This window comes from Dreissena polymorpha, chromosome 13 (assembly GCF_020536995.1).
Source record: "Dreissena polymorpha isolate Duluth1 chromosome 13, UMN_Dpol_1.0, whole genome shotgun sequence".
In the NCBI taxonomy this organism is placed as follows: Eukaryota; Metazoa; Mollusca; class Bivalvia; order Myida; family Dreissenidae; genus Dreissena; species Dreissena polymorpha.
Window position 1 is genome coordinate 63599338 of NC_068367.1, and position 22536 is coordinate 63621873.

At 34.6% G+C, this 22536-nt stretch overlaps 1 protein-coding gene across 1 annotated transcript; it reads left to right on the plus strand.

Moving 5' to 3' along the window:
* Positions 1-256: 256 nt before the first annotated feature.
* Positions 257-15150, plus strand: LOC127854718 (uncharacterized). The gene is made up of 3 exons (XM_052389777.1): positions 257-362; positions 14216-14775; positions 14968-15150. Exons 1-3 carry the CDS (start codon positions 257-259, stop codon positions 15148-15150), a joined length of 849 nt encoding a protein of 282 aa, XP_052245737.1.
* Positions 15151-22536: the final 7386 nt, after the last annotated feature.

A 22536-nucleotide genomic window follows, 5' to 3' on the forward strand; every position in this document is an offset into this window, starting at 1 on the left:
CTTATCAAGCAGCCCAGGAGTATTTTCTAAAGTGTTAAAACCTGCATATGCTTATTTAAGATCGAAAGGTTATGTCAGTACAGCATATATTGACGACTCATGCTTACAAGGAGAGACAAAACTTAAATGTGAGCAAAATATTATAGACACAATAACATTATTTGACCGTCTAGGCCTTACTATCAATATAGAAAAATCAGTATTACGACCATGTCAACAATTAACATTTTTAGGATTTGTATTATGTTCTATTACCATGACTGTAACACTAACCATGACCCGTAAGGAAGAAATTCGACACATGTGTCAAGCCATGGTAACAAAAATGAGGACAATAATAAGGGAGTTTGCCAAGCTTATCGGTAAATTAGTGGCGGCCACTCCGGGGGTTGAATATGCAACACTATTTATCAGACCATTAGAAAAAATAAAAGAACAAGCACTTTCGAAGCACAATGGCAATTTCAACAGTTATATGAACATTCCCAAATCCATACACCCTTCGTTACAATGGTGGATAAACAATATTGAATCCTCGTACAAAAAGATTTATCATGGTCCACCAGATATTATCATATACAGTGACGCTTCAAAAACAGGCTGGGGTGGATATAACAAAACAAACGGCCAAAAAACAGGGGCCATATGGTCCGCAGGGGAACAAAGTATGCACATAAATATTTTAGAATTAAAGGCATGCCAACTTACGCTTATGGCGTTCTGTAAAAATGAAACGAACAAACATCTCAAACTCTACATGGACAACACGAATAGTGTAGCATACTTAAAAAATTTTGGTGGTCGAACTGATGAACTACATAACTTAGCAAGAAAGGTATGGCTGTGGGGCTTTGAAAAGAAATTGCATTTGTCAGTGGCACACGTGCCTGGAACGGAAAATCATCAAGCTGATGAGATATCTAGAACAATTAATGATGATACTGAGTGGTCATTGAATGATGATGTATTCAAGAAAATCATGAATATTCACAATAACATGCAGGTGGATCTGTTTGGTTCTAAGCTCAACAACAAATTGGATCTTTACGTTTCAAGGTTTCCAGATCATAAAGCACATCAAATAGACGCGTTTACTTTCGAATGGAAATCATGTGTGTTTTATATGTTCCCTCCTTTCAGTTTAATATCAAAGGTGCTACAGAAAGTGGCGGAAGACAGGACAGACGCCGTTCTAGTGGGCCCAATTTGGCCAACACAGCCATGGGGGCCCAGTCTATTACGGTTGATCAGCGGATCATGCTATCTACTTCCACTTCCGAAATCTATTCTGACACTTCCACACAAACCAAACAAAATGTATCCACTTCCCAAAATGAGACTAGGACTTTTTCGCTTATCAGGAAATCGCTCAAAAACAAAGGAATTTCAAAACAAGCTAGAGCCATTATCCTCGGATCGTGGAGAGAAACTACAAAGAGACAACATGACGGATATATAAAGAAATGGATTAACTACTGTGGACAATCGAAGAATCCCATTAAACCCAATCTAAAGCATGTTATTAATTTTCTGACATCTTTATTCAAACAAGGTCTAAGTTATAGTGCGTTAAATACAGCACGAAGCGCACTTAGTACATTCTTAAAACTGTGTGGAAATATAAACATTCATGATGATGCCATTTTATCAAGATTTATGAGAGGCTGTTTCAATACAAGACCAGCTTTCCCACGTTATCAATGCATATGGGATGTTAATATTGTTCTTGATTTTTTACATTCACTGAAAACTGATAACTTTGCATTTTTGTCCCACAAATTATGCATGCTTTTCTTACTAGTCAACTCTACACTCCCTCAAAACTACTCATATTCAAATCAGTGCAGACAAGCAAACAACCGTCATATCACCTAAACATTTGTTAAAACAAACCAGACCAGGGACACATTTGAGGCCCATTGTTCTTCATAGATATGAGGGGGGAAGGGACATTTAAATTGTGGAAACAATGTGTAAATACCTCGATATAACCGATTCGTTAAGACAAGATGATTATTTAGTCATAAGTACAGTTAGTCCTTTCAAACATGTTTCCAAATCCACAATTAGCAACTGGATAAAGAAAGTCTTAACCTCAGCCGGTATTGACAAACAGTACAAACCCCACAGCTCTAGATCAGCAGCAACTTCCAAAGCTAGCAAAGGAGGGGTTGCACTAGATCAAATTATGGCAGCAGCCGGGTGGACAAATGCAAAGACATTTGCCAGATTCTATTCACGGGAAATAGTACATAACACCACTAATTTTCAATCTGCTGTGCTGAACAAATGAGGTAGACATGTAAATAAACGGACATACATATCTATATGCAACAATGTTTGTATTATTTCTTTGCCTCCAATATTTCCTACAAATTTATAGAAAATTCTCTAAAATCTCGTGTGGGGCTCATTAAGGGGTTATACAGTAGATGAAATTGATAGATAAATCGAGACTTACCTTAGGAAGTCGATGGTTGATCGTAATTTCATCTACTGTAAATCCCCTTAAGAGCTCAACACGCCCGCCCAGTCTTATTGACACCCGCCCATATTATAAATGTTAATTTTCTAAAAATTTGTTTGCAAGGTTTTTTCTTAAAACCTTGCTTACTCTGAAGCTTGATTATCTCTCTTGCGAAAGCTGCGTCATCTCTCTCGTGTTGAGCTCTTAAGGGGATTTACAGTAGATGAAATTACGATCAACCATCGACTTCCTAAGGTAAGTCTCGATTAATCTATCAATTGATATACACATATCATGTGATAGTGCATCGCCAACCATTGAAAGACTTGTACCATTTCATCTCCAATCAGTTCAATATTATACATACTTCTCCACTCAGCTTTTTACGTGTGTAAAATAAAACATTTCTAAAAACATGCAATCTGATTAATTATCTACTCTAATAATGTTGCAGTGTGATCATGACACCATCTCATTACGCTGACCAGACTAGACTTGTGTACCATAAATATATATTAGCCGCATTCTGGAAAAACAGCCCTTAATGCATGTGCCCAGAGTGTTGTCCCAGATTAGCCTGTGCAGTCAGGCAAATGAGCAACAGCTTTTTCCGCTTTAATGAAATTTTTTATTTAAAGAAAGTCAGCCAAGGTGGAAAGTGCTGTCCTAGATTAAGCTATGTAGACTGCACAGACTGCACAGGCTTATCTTGGGCAACACAACGCACATGCATTAACCCTCCCATTCAGACGCAAAGTGAAAATGGCTTTTGCAACTAGCATAAAACCAGATCAGCCTGCGAGTAACTCACAGTTTGTTCAGGTTTTATGTTGTTTGCTGCTCATCAGTATCTAAGAGTTCGAAATGCAGCCTTAAAAACTTGAATTAAGTTAGAAAGGTAATTTAATTAAATGTAACTTTCTAAATGTAACAAATGGGTCGAAATATGTATCTGATTGGTAAAAGGTTAAACCCAGTTATGCCCAGTGAAGCTCAAACATAAGGCCAGCATTTTTTAATTATCTGTTTTACGGGAGCGACCGACCCTATTTTTCGACAAATACAAATAAAAATCACTTTCGTTTTTTTTTTATTTACATTTCACCCGCCGACCTAGTATTTTATTCAATACTAGAAAAGAATGCGCAGATTGCCGAAAGTGTTGTTCCAAATTTTTTTTATAATACGGGTTGTTTCGTTGTGCCAATTTGACTTGTAAAGCGTCAGCGATTTTCATTGGCTATTGCAGCCAATACCACAAGCTATTAGCCAATCGGTGAGTATTTAACAAACGATTTTCATATTGCATTTCCGAAATGGCGGACAATAACATCAACGAGACAAATGTAGCATATTTTAAAATCAAATTAATTAAAAACGGAGCAGAAACAATTTCAATTAGAAAAAATAATCTTCAGAACACCATTGTTGACATCATGCCCATATTATGTGATACGAATTCAAAATAATAATGAGTTTTGGCAGATGATGCAGAGGTGTCACCATCGATAACTTTCTGTGTGTTAAAAAGTTTTGGGTAGGTTCAATAAATATGCGTATTTATGAAAATGCATATCCTGTAATATTTTTATAGATAAAACTCAACATCCCGAAAATGTCCAAGAAGTACTACTTTACGTTTCTTTATAATGAACATGAGGACTGAACCACAGGTACTTGCATCAATAATCCCATTTCCCACCCACCCATATATATTCTTTATTTAGAAAAAAAGTATGCAACACAGCTTCTGAAGAAAATAATATTGGGTCCCGATGTTCGTATGTCCGTCAAAGTCACAATACAGTTTTATTTATTTTTCTTGACATTATTTTTTCAAAAATGAGTTATTATTTAGCCGAAATATGATGTTCTATCAACTGTAAATAATGTTTTCATACTGCTAGATTTGTACTGCAAGGAATGCAAATATATTTATCACACCTCAGGCTCTGTTGATAAATGTGCTCAGTGCCCTCGTTTGGCCGTTTTTGGGGCCGAAATTCTGCCCCATTCCCACCTTAAAATAGTATACTTTTTTCCCCTATTTTACCTAAAATTGCCCCCCTCCAAAACAAAAATTTTTTTTTTTACTTTTATACATATGCTGCCAGCTGGTATCTTGCTATAAACCTTTGATTAAACGTATATTTATGTAAATTACATTAAAATATAGCAATATTAAGTGTTGAATGATTGGTGAAAAGATCTTGTAAAATTTCCCTTTTCGCCGAAAACGACGTGAAATTCCCCCCTCTAAGGGCCCCGGCCCCAATCCCCGAAAGTGTAGCAAGGGCCCTGGTGCTCAATCGGCTCTATGTATTTGTTCCAAGGGTTATTATTATCTTCACATTTATATAGCTCTCTCTGTTTATTATATATCCAAAGCATGTTATTGCTGTTTCTCCTTAAAATAATACAGACAACACATTCAATAGAAATTTTTATTTGAACTTAAACTGTGAATAAGAGAGGAACAAAATAATATGTGCAAAAGTTTACACCATTTTATTTTGACAATACTGTGAGTCCTTTACGAAATTTTTAAAATCAAATACTATTTTAAAATATACAATTACATAGTTCAAAAGTTGTGTTCTATATATAATTAATCTTGCGAGTAAGTTATATACAGTCAGCAGAGTAATTCTACTAGAACAATTTAAATCCTTGGTACATGTGCTATTTAATTCTTTATACGGCTTTCACTTAAGAAAATCGTCAATGAAATAAATCAAGGTTTCTAGGTATATTTTGTCTTTTACCTCAATATTTTGTTGGGGCTAATGTGAAGCCAATAGACATGATACAAAACCTACGAAGATTACCGCCATACAATGTCACATACAAAACAATTATCACCTAACCCATGCGTTTTGAGAGAATAATATTGTTTTACTCTTTATTATATAAGTAAATATTACGCATGCGAAACAATGACGGGTTATTTTTAACTCCAAATGTATGATTTGATCACACCTAGAAGAAGAAAACACTAACATGTTACACACCAAATATTGAACCCCTGACCCTTGCGGTGTCTGTGTTGTTAGGGATTATCAAAGACATGTATCTATATAAATCAGTTGACCCCTAAAGCGCAAACAGTTTTGACCACGGAGACATGCTTTGAGGAAACTTAGCAAAGAACCACAATATGGTTGGCATGCAACGCAACAAACCAAAGGGCCTTGCGGTTTCAGAGAATGATTATATTATTTATATTTATAAGCAAAACAGTAACCCCTAGGGAGGGCAAATTTTCTGCATGATTTGAACAAACTTCAAAGAGAACCTCATAACGATGTTACACACCAAATATTGTAGTCATGCCTCTTGTGTTTACTTTACATATATAAACACTATAACTCTCTTTGAATATAAAATGAAATGCAGCAAATATTTTTATAAGTCTATAACTCACGGTTTCTTAAATAAAATATTAACATTTTATGTACTAGAACTTTCACTACACAAAGTTTGGATCAAGATCAATTCAAGCGCAGTCTGATCAGGATCCAAAGTGTTCGCTTAACATCTTTAGACGTACTGCCTGAATGACAATTATATTGAACAGTTTGGATCCTGATCAGACTGCTCTTTTGGAGCCAAAATGGTCGCAATCGCCCTAAGGTCCAATTTCCTGTTATGTGGCTCATTTTTTCTCATGATTGATACAAATTATCATGATATAAAGCAAGTCTGTTGTATATTAAATAGTATTTTTTAGTGTGCATATTCCTTCCATGGATGAAAGTTACAAAGTTGGTTGTTATTTAAAGCTATAAAACAATTTAAAAAGTTTTCAATTCTTTTTTATTTAAGTCAAATGCATGCTATATTTGTTATAAACATACATATGATTAACACTAAACAAAAGTTTAACGATCACTATTATACACTACACACCTGGCGTGGTTAATGGTCTCTATTGAAGCAATATAGTATAATACATGCGAAAGGTGCTTTTGCATATAAATATATATATAAATATGTTTACTGTTATTATAAAATGCTTCTACAACAGTGTAATAAGATATACAAAACACTTAAAGGTTAATGCAAGTATACATAAGGTTAAATTGGCTTAATTTTAAATTTTCAAAAATAAAATAAATTATCAGTTTAGACAGTTTTATTTTTATTTTTTTGGTAGACTGCTCACTTTTCATGATTTTATTTTTATTTATCCCCCCCCCCCCGACTCAATTTTTTCGAAACATTTCCCGAAAAACAAATAAAATAAAAACGCTGGCCTAAAGGGCAGAACTTCCATTACACAAAAAAACTGCACATCCGCCAGTAGACTCACCTGTGCCCTGAGATGCAGCATTGCAAGAGTCTTTACACTCCTTCTCAGATTCGAAATTATTTTCATTTCCGTCACAACCCCCATACCAAAATCGTTGGCAACGTTTCCCCTCCGAATCAAAATACCACCGTACTGACCAGTCTTTGCATTTTGTCCCGCGGTCAGACTTCATGTTACATGTGTCCCATGAATGCTCGACCAGCAAACTTTTACCAGGGTCGTCCATTTGAAGATCATTTTCCATTTTTTGTCCTCTACACGCAATATGCGATACAAGACTGCCAATCATTAAAGTCACTGCCACCAGAGAGTCTAATTTTCTAGTCATTTTCTCTGTTTTAAGATACATATATTTTAAAAGCTTTTTATTGACAATATTTAATCAATTTCACCATTAATTTTATTTTAATTCAATGACCAGTATTTTTCACATTATTTGATCTAACATATATATGTAATTGACCATTTGAAACATTGACAATGGTTAAAAAATTACTTTAAAATCACATACTTTCAGGTTTTGATAAGTCTTAAATGCCGCACACTTTAAAATACTCATTACACATCATGATATTTTATTCTAGGCAATGTTATACAGAACATTTACAAACAGATCTCAAACAAATAATGCATACTTAAATTAAACTATAATACTTGCTTCCTGAAATGTTTTAATGTGCAATCATAAAATAAACAAAAGTTTCTTCTGAAAATAAATAAAAAATGATTATTTTAATAATCTAGTGAATCATTTGCAATTTATGCACACAAACAAAAAAGTTTCAATCCTAAATATTCATGAAAACGCCAGCGATGTACCGGTATTCAAGTATTTTCTGTTCAATTAGTTTGCTTTAGATTTCCCCTCCCTGGGAGGACAGGACAGTGTTTCATAGCGAATGCTTTTAATTTCAAACCACATTAAATCTCTACAGTGAAATTCCCTATTAACATAATCTCAGTATAAAACAGCGACATAAAATGTAGAAAATGATATCAACTTAACATATTTATATTATTTTCTTTTCATCTGTATCTAGCAAGATCTAAATTTTTATATTTTCACATACACTTATGAAAAGTATCAATCTTAATTACATAGGATTGTATGATAAGCAACTACAATGTCAAAATAATATAAAATAGAAAGATTAAAAAAAAATATATACTGAAAAAAAATCATGCAATATGGTTGTAGCATTTGTTTTAAACCATTGGCAATGTTTTAATATGACAAAAAATATTTATTCATTTCTAGCATTATATTTGTTTTAAAATTTCAGAGCAAAGTTATTCCAATCCACACAGAGTAGTAATGTTTCTTTATCACAATCAAATCACTTTTTTTTTAAATCTCCATGTTCAACTTCACAGAAATTCTTCACATTTACCTAGCAGATATATTCCATTTATGGTAACTTACAAACTTTCCACTACCACCCAGTGTCACTAGAGCTGCAACGATTCGATCCGATGCATCGAAAATCGGTTCGAAATGCGTCGATTCGATTACGATACCAAACCTACCAAATTCGATTCGATTCTTTCACATATAGACATATATATACATAGATACGTAAAGTTCGCTGTATTCTGACTATTTGATACGGGAAGGTATAGGTTTTATCTTTACCTGTAATATCGACGCGCGCGATTGGCTGCTTATTGCTTTAGTCATCCAATCAATAAGCGCGTTACGGTTTACTTTCGGAAAAAGCGTAAAAATGGCTGAACAAGTTGTGGCCGACAAATTGAAATAATCAGATGCGCCTAAGAAGCTAAAATCAAAAGTGTGGCAGTATTTTGGGTTTCGGGATGGTTGCCCTCCCGATAAAGCAAAGTGTAAACTATGCTTCACGGATGCATACATAACGTTGATTTAGCAAGACTAAGAGGTAGCACAAGTGGAGTTATGGAGGTTTCGGTAAATGACAAGTTCGGTAAATTGATTTATATAGTAAATGCCGTGGAGGTTTCGGTAAATTGGTATAATTAATCGCACCTTTTGTCGATAAGCGTGTACATTAATTGAGTTGTTTGACACTTATTAAATTATCTGTTTAAATGTACGGAGTTGATTTTATCAATTTAGAGATGTTTGCAAAGTGTTAATATTAATTATCCAGGCTTGCAACCTATTAATATTCTAATCAAGGGAGGTAAATTATATATTAAAAGTTTATCTTTAGGTCATGATTGTTTTTTTATATATATGTTTTTAAACAATTAGTTGAAAAAAACTTAATTTAAGCGTATCAGATAAAAAAATTAATAATGTGGCTCTTACAAGAGGTGGCCTCCACGTGGCAAGAGCTGGGCAACATATTCATTATGTTGGCAAACTACCTCATGTTTATATAATAAGAAATTTTCGGTGGTTTAATATACTAATATCAAATATGTTTGTTTCTTATATAAATAAATTTCTCGCTTTTTTATCCTACAATCACGTCAGGTATTGTTCTTAAAATAATCTAGATATGTATGTTTAGATCGTGAACATGCTTTAACACTGGTGGCCGAGTTTTTACATACACGACCAGTAACTTTCAAACTGTGAAATAAACAAACGTTTTCCTTCTTTAATCATGTTTACAAAAAATACTGGTGGTATTCAACGGATTTGTTCTGGCAAAAAATGATATCAGTTATTTTGGCCGTAAAACCCATTGTTCCAGTACAGTAGCCAGGTGCCTGTGTATTAAGCTGATAAGATAGTGATCATCACAGCAGCTTGCTATTACACAGTGCATTCATTCTGCTGGCGTTGTGTTAGATGTCATTTTTATCAGTTTTCAATTATGTGTATAACTTCGCTTAACTCAACGTTCAATGGAACGCGCACTTAACAAAAATATAAAACATAACGCGTATCATATATTACTTTTTATTAATTACGTACACGTATTAGATTATATTTTTTTTTCTTGTGTTTTTCTCAACCAGAAAGAAATAATAAAACATGTAATATAAAATTCAACATTTGGCTCTTACAAGAGGTGGCCTCCACGTGGCAAGAGCTGGGCAACATATTCATTATGTTGGCAAACTACCTCATGTTTATATATTGAGAAATTGAGTGTTTATCGGTGGTCTAAAATACTATTGCGCTTTATATTTAAACTGAAATCATATTAAATCATGTCTACAATATTTTACAAGAAACTTTTTTAAATAGCATTAAACTTTATTGAAGATCTTACATTGATTCCGCCATAAATCATTATTTATTATTACTATTATGTTATTTAAATAAAAGCACCAATTATTAAAAAAAGAAACAGTATTGCGTTATTTAAATCGCAAATTTACCTACAATTTCCTAACAGAATTCGTTTTTCAGAGGTAGCTCATTCATTCCCCTTTATTCTTTACCGTAGGCATAGCATTAATTACTCAACTCAAATTTAATCCACAGTTTGCAAATAAATGCCCCTGATGATACCGAACTTGTCATTTACCGAAACCTCCAGCACCCGCACAAGTGCAACTACTCAAGTCGCCAGCCAGAAAAGTAGTTCTGTTTCTGTTGGAAATTTGTTACGTTTATTAGAGAATGTGCTTTGTTCTACATGTAACAGGTGATGTTGTCACAGCACAATGGTAGACGTGCTTGTTGCGGTTTTGGATATAAGTATAATAGTGATAATACTATCACTCCACTGATTCTAGATGTTCTTATGATTATTTATTTAAATATATATTATTGTGTATTCAACACAATCTTCTAGTCAGAAGTTTTTATATTAAAATTGAGTCCTAATTTGCTTTTCTTTTTATGTGTTTTATTGAAATATTGACATAGTTTGAAAGACAATTGGCAGTTTCTTGCAAAATATTTCTTACAAATGTTAATTTAACACACTTTCAACAGTTTTTAAAACACTGTTGAACCAACCAAACTATATCAAACAAACACACAATTTGACAAATGCCCAAGATATCTAGGCATGTGACACTTTTAAACAGAAATGTTTATTTTGAGGCAGAAGAGTGAATATATGATAAAACTAGGTTTGAAGATGAATCGAATCGAAAAAATCGGTATCGGAGTGTCTGAAATCGAATCGAATCGAGCTGTTGGTGAATCGTTGCAGCTCTAAGTGTCACACAATGCTGCTCTCAGCCTAACCACTTGTTGGTCAATAGATACCCCTGCGAAATGTTGTTCTGCAGTTCACGAATAATTCGTGAACTGTTCATGAACTGTTCGTGAACCGAGTTCATGAATAGTTCACGAATAGTCAGTGAACAGAAAATGGGCCACGTCTGTGAAATGTTCTTGAAATTTTAGTTCATGAACTGGTCATGAACACAATTGGCATGAAGTGTTCATGAAATATTCTTGAAACATAATGGCATGAAGTGTTCATGAACTATTCTTGTACCATAATGACATGAAATGTTCATAAAATATTCTTGAACCCTTATGGCATGAAGTGTTCATGAACTATTCATGAAAAACAATGGTATGAAGTGTTCTTGAACAGTTCATGAACAACACAGTTCTTGAAAAGTTCTTTAGGGTTTTTCTGTTCATGAACAGTTGATGAACACTTTCCTTCTATTTTTCAATGGCCCATTTTCTGTTCACGGACTGTCAGTGAATAGTTCATTAACTATAATTCTTCACGAGTTCATGAACTGAGGTCTTACAAAGGTTATTATAAGTGTAAGCAAACATGAGCGACTACAAACAATGTCATCAGCCACAGACTGCCAGGCTTAGCACAAAGGCTAGTTTTCAAATTGTTTGTCAATGTCTTCAACACACATTTTCCTTTCTGGCGCATATTTGAGAATATTGAACACCATGCACTGCCTCCGGGTTCTTTCTGGTATGAAGTAAACTGTTCACATGTGCTCTAGGGAATAAAAATCATAAAAAGGTCTATAGTAGAGAGTTATTTACATTCAAACTATTATAAAAGTGAATCTATAATCAATATACATTGGGATCTGACAACAGGAAATGGACTGAAATGTCTGGTTTTGTTAGGCTACTGCATGGTGATTGGTCTGATATTGTTCTGTAGGACATCTATCTGGGGTAAATTAAACAAGACGAAAGTAATATTTAAAATTCATACGTATATTATAACATATTATATTGGCCCCAAAACTAAGATACTTCCCAGAAGTGATTATTTTACATAATAACGAACAAATACTAATTTAATGTACAGTTACTTAGTGCAAACCCAGTACCTGGAAGACAGAATACACTGCAGTCTGTTTGAAGCTTTTTCCAGCATTTGGTTATGGATGCCCACTCAAGTTGAATTTTGCCATATGGGGGACAATCATCACCCTGAAATCGGTCTGTTCATTACAATAAGTTACATAAAAAAAACTTAATTTATAAGCATCGGCATTGCATATGTTATGATTAACATAGCAGATTACTATTTATTGTAGTATTTGATTTCTTTCTTTTTTAAAGAAAACTAACCAGATTTGTTCTGGAAGCGAATTATTTCAGTTAAATATCTATTTTATTTGGCATGGCAGTTATTTTATTAGAAAATGAAGACTTTGTACAACTTTAAAGCTTGTTTCATTATTGAACATAATGATATATCTTTTGGAGACTAGACAACATGCGACGTTTGTGAACGTTGGCAGCATCGACTTTGTGGAACTGGTTAGTTTAATTTAATTTGTCAATTGTATATAATAAAAACATCTCAATAAAATATAACTATTCAGTTTTTATTATTTTATCATTATTACTAGCTATAAGCATTTATAATAAACTATTTGGAACTGGTGAGTATGTAAACTCTAAATTATAGTACACAATATAAAGTGCATCATTTATTATTTTATATATAAGCTGTATATATTAAATTTATAAATTATTTGTACATTAATATGTGTATTATAATCATTAAGATTATGAGATTTTGAGTGTAACTTCTTGCGTTGTTTATGGTTCTTTCATTCAGCAATATATAACCACCGTCTGTCGGATTATCTAATATCTTGTAATCTTGTCGATCCCTGCATAGGCAAATAAATTTAAAATTCATATAAACATCATTAAATCTCAATAAAAACATCATCAATATTCAATTTACTAAACTGAGCAACTTCCAATAATTCTCGCGTGTATTGCGCTATGTGAAGTAGCAACTGGCCTTTATTGATCGTTGTCGATTAATTAAGAGATTAAAGAGATAACGGTCTCTGTTAATTGATTGATTGAGTGTCGTATTAACCTTATATAGTTAACATTGAGAACAATTACTAAATCATATAGAAATTAGTTATGTAGAATATGATTATTAAGTTAAAACTATTATCCTAAAGAGTATACTAAATATTGATGCATGCATAAATCATGTTTATAAAACAGAACTGTTATTATTAGTCTTTTTAGAAATTATCTTTAATACGATAATAAGCGTATGATTAAGTAAATAAACATAAATTATGTAAATGAAACAGAGCTGTATATTTTAAATTGTTTAGAAATTGGCCTCAAAGAAAATGTTCAATTATAATAAATACATTAAAGTATAAGATTATTATTATTTAATTATATAAATATTAAAATGGTAAGCAGCGCAACTTAAAGGCCAATTTCGTAAAATATGTAAACGGTCTCCAAATGGAGAGATAAAATGTCAATTTATATTATAACCTTAGTCGATTTCGTCCGCCGTTTCAATTAAAAAGACCATTTAATGTATAAGCAAACCAAAATGACCGATATATATGATAAATTACGTCTTCGGTGATAGGTTTCTCTTCCGCAATTGACATATTATCACGACTAAATGTACGTTAGAGTAAGAGTATCTTTGCTTGATGTATTAAATCAATACATTATTTAGTTAGAATTTCATACGGATGGATTTGAACGGATTTTGTAATATCTTGTTGATTAACTTTTGGACTTGGATGTATTGGACTTTGAAACATTATGTAAAGAACTGAATAAAGAACACAGAACTATCAATAGAGTTATCTGTATACGAGTTATAACGCAACAATTGCATTACGGACTATATTTTAAGCAATTAAAGCCGTGTTGTCAGTGAAATTTGTCGATGTCATTGTTAGTTCATGAAATTTGTATATATCGTCCGCAGATTCCTTCTTTGTATTTCTGTCCGCAAATCCATATATATTTTTTCTTTGAAAACGCCAAATCGGATATCTCGAACTCTCGTTATCTCGATATTTTTTCTTGTTCCCGCCGACTTCGAGATAACGAGAGTGGACTGTAGATTTTTTTGGCGGCCGATTGCAGTATTCTGCGCTCAGCCGCCATTGGTGTGTTGTACTATGTACACTGAAACCAAGATTAGCAGAAAGCAGGCCCCATATGTATATACAATGAGAACTGATGTATTTATGGAACGTGAATGATATATAACTAATTTACGTTTTTAAATAAACTAATTCAATATTTCTTGTTTGTTTTTAAGGAATTTCGAATGAGGCCTATCGTCAGGCCCAACAGAATGATGGGTTGCATTTCATATGCAGACAGTGTGAGGAAAGAAACTGGCCAGAAATCACCGACACCGATGCGGATGAAGATGAAAGAGCTCTCACCAACACTGACCAACAATCGATGGGCAACTCAACATCTACAGATGTATTATCTGTCGCCGCTGATCTCGAACCGTTGGACAACTCGACATCTATGGATGTATCATCTGTCGCCGCTGATCTCGAACCGTTGGACAACTCGACATCTATAGATGTATCATCTGTCGCCGCTGATCTCGAACCGTTGGACTACTCGACATCTATAGATGTATCATCTGTCGCCGCTGATCTCGAACCGTTGGATGGGACATTCAATATCACGCAACGCAACTTCAACGTGACAATGGAACCGACAGAGACAGCACTAGCAGAGCCTGAATTACCGGACACAGTGACAGAAGATGTTCCTATAACTTTCACCATGCTAGAGAACGGCAGTAAACGAGGCGGCCGATTGCTGGTGTTTAGCAACGGATATTCATACGGCGTGAAGGTACGATAACGCTTTATTAATTAATATGAATTTTAATTACCAATATACTAAATTGTGTATTATTTTATAATATTCATACGGCCTGAAAGTACTTAATTTACGAGAACGCTTCATTAATGATTATGAATTTTATAAAATGTGCTTAACTATATTATACTCGATTGCCATGTAAGATAATACACATATTTCCAGAATGCTAACAAGAGTTCCACACTCTGGCGGTGTAGCGTGCGAAGTAAAAAAATGCGTTGTCACGCGACAGTCCTACAGAAAGGCAGTGACTTTCGTCAATGCTCCAATGCGCACGTGCACCCAGCTGACCCGAAGCTTCCTCTTAAAGCGAAGTCTTCCACCATTGTAAGTTATTGTGAGTGAAACGTAATGTTTTAACATATTTAAATTATTCATTAAAACATGGGACTACAATTTCAGCTTTTATGGATTTTTTCGTTTAAATGATGTCTCCAGTTAAGTTAAGACGGAAAGTGAAGTCACAAATGCTTCAAAATACTGGTTTTGTATAGGTTTGGACGTATCAAGAATCAGTACATGCAACTGTATTCATTCCTATATTTAAAACTAGACGTATGTAATTATGTACATAGGTTTGTGACTAAATGATTTAAATGTAAAGAGTTCATTAACCTTCAAACAAAGAATTGAAACATCGATTAGAATTATCTGATAACCTTTAATTTAACACATTGCTAGAGCGTTTTCTATCTAGCATATAGGAATGAACTTTCTGATCTGTTCAGTGATGCCATTAACAAAAGACCTTGCTAGATAGAAACTCTAGCAATGTGTTACAAAAATTAATAATATTAATTTATTAGTACCGTTGAAAATATCGGATGACAAAAATGCCAGCGTCCGTTTTATTTACTATCAAAGCGTTCAATACCGAATTATATCAGTAAAAATATTTATTTATTTATTATTTTAAGTTGATATCAGTTCATGTTAATACAGGTCTCTATATGCTATGTTAATTGTTTCTATTATCCGTGAATCGAAAATATCGTCAAGGATTCGAAACATAGATACATTTTGTATTGTTCTCTAGCGCACGGCTTAGTGTATGCTTAAATATGTTATTGATTAATATTTAGGGTATACACAATTTACTGACTGGTTCTTACATAATTTGTAATAACTTCTGTTCAAGTAAAAAGTTTGCTTGTTATCATGGTCCATTTTACTAGTGTCGAGAATGTGTGAAAATGTGTTTTCTGGTACCTAGATCTTGTCAAGGTCATTTTGTATAAAAGAGTGCTTTGGTGGAAGCGTACATTTTGCAATAATGTCCACTTCATTGTATCAGCAAACTGCGGTGGTGCACGCAGCATTTCGTTGTTTGGTTAGCTTTTGTCACTTATATCCCGTAACTACGCAATCCAGACTGTGCCACCTCGCACTTCTCACATCTAGGGCGACACTAGACACACGAAGCGATACTTGATCTTTTTCTTGACAGTCGCGGCGATACTCGATCTTTTCTTGCCAGTCGCGGCGATACTCGATCTTTTTCTTGCCAGTCGCGGCGATACTCGATCTTTTTCTTGACAGTCGCGGCGATACTTGCTCTTTTTCTTTTTCTTAATGCATGTAAAATAAGATTAGCCTGTGCATACTGATAAGACTGTGCAATGCACACAAACTTATCAAGGACGACATCTCTGATTTTATAATGTTTTTCGATTAAAGAGAGTCTCTGGTACTGGGATGACAATTTATTCATATGCATTAAGGCCTGTTTTCCCAAATTTAAGCTTAAATGATAGTTTTATTAATGATATTTTATTGATGATAAAAAAACACATCTGGACCTGTGCTTTAAATTTGAATGGGTTGTGTTCATTTAAAACTTGCAATATAAAAAGCTATAACATAATTTTTAAACTGAGTTGCGTCTAAACTTCAACTACAACAGCGAACACCTACAGTGCCTTCAGCGCTTTTATTATTAATATTGCTGGCATCGACACATTTATTATAACACTGCAAGATTATTCTAGCATTAGTAAACCGAGTACAGATTAACTTAATTTCATAATAATTTTGATATATATTGGCAATATATATATGCGATACACGAGATTCGGATTATATGGGCGATATTTGAAACATAAAATATCGTGCGTCGCCGCGACTGTCAAGAAAAAGATCCAAGTATCGCTTCGTGTGTCTCACCCGAGACGACTCGAGTTAGTCTGTTCAACAGGCTTTAGGTTAACGGAGTTAGCCTGTACGGACAGGCAATGGTATTACCATCAAACCATTTGGTATGTGGTTAGCCTGTAGATAACCTGGATAAAAGATCAATAAATAAATAGTTTATTTATAGATTACGAAGGAAAAGGTATTAGGTCACGGTATCTCGATCTCTCGATTATTTATTGAAAATAATGAAGAAAAACGCCTTTTTAGGTCTTAAACCAATAAAGAATGGAAATATTGGTTATAAATTTATATTTTAATCAATGAATTTAGAACATTTTAAGATTAAATATCTTGCACACTGACAGTGAATAGATTAATAATTTTGAAAACACAAGGGATTTGTTTATAGTTGAATTATATTTTAGTATGAAATACCAAAAATAATAATCAAATTATTGTAAACAGAACAGGGTTTCATTCAATCATTTATTTATGTATTAATGTATTTATTTATGTATTAATGTATTTTTTATGTATTTATGTATTTATTTATTCATTCATTCATACATGCGTTCATTCATGCGTTTATTCATTCGTTCATGTATTTCTTTCTTTCTTTCTTTATTCATTCATCTATTTATTTATTTATCTATTTATCTATTCATTCCGTTTGTGCGTACGTGGGCTTGTTCATTGGTTTATTGGTTCGTTCGTTCGTTCGTAATTTCTTTCAGTCAGTCAGTCAGTCACTCAGTCACTCAGTCACTCAGTCACTCAGTTAGACAGCGAGCGAGCGAGCGAGCGGGCCGGCCTGTCGGTCGGTCGTTCCTGCGCTCGTTTGTTATTTTTTTCGTTCGTTCATGCGTCCGTCAATTTGTTTGTTCGTTCGTTCGTTTGTGCGTTCGAGCTTTTCTGCGTTCGTCATCATCATCATCATCATAATCATCATAATCATCATCATCATCATCATCATCATCATCATCATCATCATCATCATCATCATCATCATCATCATCATCATCATCATCATCATCATCATCATCATCAACAACAACAACAACAACATCATTATCATCGTCATCATTATCATCATTTTTATTTATTTTTATTTTTTATTTCATTTCTTTATATATTTTGTATTATTTGTATTGTATTATATTAAATGCATATTATGTTAATGCTGCCACGTTAAAACAAAATGCATGTTGAATGAAGTTACAAAAATCGATTGGTGATATCGTCACATAGCAGGAGGAAGGGTGCCTTGGGTACTTTATGACATATCATGCCGACAGGGTGATTGATGTCGGTGTGTCATGCAACATTGTCCTGTTTATTGGACCCTTAATGCGATAAAGCCACTTTTAATAATGGTGATAACTGTAATTTCTATTGCTTAACAATATGAGACTGCGAAAACAAATGCCACAGGTTATTTATTTGACTCTTTCTTGGTTTCAATTTATATTAAAAGTATATTGATTATCTGAAGTGTGACTGTCTTAAGTTTGAAGATTTAATACGAAATTACATAACAACTATAGTTGTTAATTTACTAAAGCAATTGACTCTTTAACATGTGTTATTTTTTTATGAAACTACGGTAATGGTAGCAAGAAGTATCCTTTTTTTAACGATGCTCGGTACATATCCCGATCGTGAAAATTAAGGTTGAAATAAAACGTTATATTTAAATTACTGATTTTTTAAGTTTTAAGTCGCATATCAAACACATCAAATTTTTTATGTAGTGTATTGTATATTTACGTATGACAGTTTGAAGTCCTGCTGATATAATTTATAAATCATTAAAAAGGGCATATCATATTTCCCGTGCACTTTTATACACTTAATTATAGTATTTGCCGGGAAAGAAAACCATATTGGAAGTATCAAGTAAATGAATGCAAAAGTGTAATCAAACTAAACACTTGTGTGCGTACATATAACTTGAACTACATTAAGCACTGTTATATGCGTCCTCATATCAGTCATATGGCATATTATGTATGTAGCATACGTCTGTTCTCAAAAATTGAACTATATGGTATTTAAGTATTTCATTTAGACGCAGTTATCTTTCCACACATTCTAATCACACATGTATGACTACTTGCGTTTCTGAATTGGACAATCTAACCTGTACTTTACGACAGAAAATTTAAGTCAGACTAATACATAACGGAGCCGGTCGATGTCTGATCTGTATGAATGAACTTGACGCTCAAATGGATAAGATTTAGGGATCACAACCAATTTAAGTCATACTAATAGCCGGCCGATGTCTGATCTATATCAGATAACTTTACGCTCAAATAGATAAGAAAGGGATCACCACTGCAGGTTGCTAATACACAGTGTAGACTTTCGCTGTTTTATTGTTGAAACATGTTTGTTTAGAAAGCATTGCCAAAATAATATGGAATCCAATTTTGAAATAAAAAATCGTCTGAAATTAGCGCCGTTGACTTGTTAATTGAAGAGTATAGATGACATCAAAGAAGTGATTTTCTAGACACCTGGAGACAACTGAGGACGACACATACAATTAAGTAAATAATAAAATAACTAATAAGCATCCTATGGAGGCAGATGGTATCTTACTGAAAAGTCAACAGATAAGTTGAGGCTAAAAATCGTATTTTATAAAGGAATATAATTGCATCTCTGTCCAATTATATGTCTTGCAAGCGAATGTTTATTTCAAATGTAGTATGTGCTGTGATAGAAACCAACTTTGCGCATAAATTATTAAGTTATTTAATAACGTGCCTTGAACGTTTTCTCGTCTGTGAGAGTTTAAACTTGTATTATACTGTGAAAAGCAACCATGGTACTTCATCGATGTTATTTCTATTTAATTTTAGTAATTTACACTATTTCAATTTAGAACGTTTTTTTTTATAATTTTATTTTATTTTGTATGTTTGTTACAACAATATATTTAAAAAGAAAATTAATACATTTAATTAACTAAAAAAAGGTATAAGGTTGAAAACAAAATAAGTAAATAAATTATTAAATACATCGAAAAATGAATGAATGAATAAATGGCTGGCATGGCTGGCTGGATGGCTGGCTGGCTGGCTGGCTGGCTGGCTGGCTGGCTGGCTGGATGGATGGATGGGAGGGAGGGAGGGAGGGAGGGAGGGAGGGAGGGAGGGAGGGAGGGAAGGAGGGAGGGAGGAAGGGAAGAAGGGAGGAAGGAGGAAGGGAGGAAGGGAGGAAGGGAGGAAGGGAGGGGAGTAAGGAATGGAGGAGGGAGGAAGGGGTAGTGGAGGTAGGGAGGGAGGGAGGGGGAGGGAGGGAGGAGGGGGACGGAGGGAGGACGGAGGGAGGAACGGAGGGAGGGGGAGAGGGACGGAGGGAGGGAAAGGAGGGGGGAGGGAGGGAGGGGAGGAAAGGGAGGGAGGGGAGGGAGGGAGGGGAGGAGGGAGGGAAGGGGAGGGAGGGAGGGAGGGACGGAAGGAAGGGAGGAGGGAGGGAGGGAGGGAGGGAGGGAGGGAGGGAGGGGGAGGGAGGGAGGGAGGGAGGGGAGGGAGGGAGGGAGGGAGGGAGGGAGGGAGGGAGGGAGGAGGGAGGGGGAGGGAGGGAGGGAGGGAGGGAGGGAGGGAGGGAGGGAGGGAGGGAGGGGGGGAGGGAGGGAGGGAGGGAGGGGAGGGAGGGAGGGAGAGGAGGGAGGGAGGGAGGGAGGGAGGGAGGGAGGGAGGGAGGGAGGGAGGGAGGGAGGGAGGGAGGGAGGGAGGGAGGAGGGAAGGAAGGAAGGAAGGAAGGAAGGAAGGAGGAAGGAAGGAAGGAAGGAAGGAAGGAAGGAAGGAAGGAAGGAAGGAAGGAAGGAAGGAAGGAAGGAAGGAAGGATGGATGGATGGATGGATGGATGGATGGATGGATGGATGGATGGATGGATGGATGGATGGATGGATGGATGGATGGATGGATGGATGGATGGATGGATGGATGGATGGATGGATGGATGGATGGATGGATGGATGGATGGATGGATGGATGGATGGATGGATGGATGGATGGATGGATGGATGGATGGATGGATGGATGGATGGATGGATGGATGGATGGATGGAAAAACAAACGAACGAACTCATGAACAAACGAACGAACCAATGAACAAACGCACGAACGCACAAAGTTACGGAAAAAAACCGACGGACGAAGGGATGGAAAGATTAATTAATGAATGAACGAATAAATAATTTACAAAAAAATGTTTAAAACATAGAACAGATTATATTTTATTCACGTAAACTTTACAGTTTTTTGTGTTATATATATATGCATACATATAATAATTATTACAACAAGATTATACAATGAAGTATGGGTCATTATTTAACAAATATATTTAACAGGATGAACTTATATACAATCAATATTCATGCTTATTTGGTACAATGATTAATTTCATATGGTAATAAATATGTATTGTTGGAACAAAAATAGCTTGTAATCAAATAACAAGCTGTTATTGTAATGTTTTCTTTCAATGACTAGTCTTGAGTCTTGTATACAATGACCAGTGTTATAAATCCGTCAATGCTACGTTGCGAATTTTAAAAGCTTCCGATATATATTTACTTAACATAAACAATTCAGATTTGTTGTTTGTATTAAACAGTTGTATCAACTTAAACATACTAGGTCTATTTCTATAATAATGTTTTAAATAAATTGGTCTTAAATGAGCATATGCTGTACATTTAAACATCAAATGAAATTCGTCCTCGATCTCATTGGTAGAGCAGATTTGACAAATACTTAAATGTCTATCCAATTTTTCGTATCTACCAGTGTGTATTCTCAAGTTATGGGAACATATACGTAATTTTGTAAATACAACTCTGAGATCTCTCGACACAATGAGATCTAGATAAGCTTCAAATCCATGTGACAGGTCAAGTATTTTATACAAAGTTAAAACTCCACTATCTGTAACATTTTCTTGCCATTGTTGCAAATATTCATCAATTAGCCTTTGCCGAAATGTACAAATAAACTGGTTGGTATTTATAGGTATGTCACTACACCAAACATAGTAAAAACCGTAACGTGTAAGAAGGTTCTTAACTTTACTAAACCAATTCGTCCTATTTATACTTACATCGCACACAGCATCTTTAACAACTGACTTGGTAATAATGTTATCACTATCCTTTAACTTTAACCAGTATTTTATAATACGTACATATCGGTTTATATACAATGGGTATCTACCCAGTTCACCGTATACAGCTACATTAGCTGTAGATTGTCTAACACCAAGCGTAGCTTTGCAAAATTTTAAATGCATCCTTTCTAACTGTGATGATTTGGTAAACCCCCATACTTCGCACCCATACGTAATAATAGGAGAAACAAAAGCATCAAATAACTGCAGTGCTACTCTTGGTTTACATTCGTATTTTTTCAGATTTGACAATAAATTATCCAATGCTTTTAAGCCTTTTCCATATAACGTCTGAGAATTAAGATTAAAATTACCAGTGTAGTTCAATGTATCACCTAAATAGTTAAAGTCATTAACAACATCCAAGTATTCATCAGCATATATCCATTTTTCATTATGTTTTAAACCACCTCGTT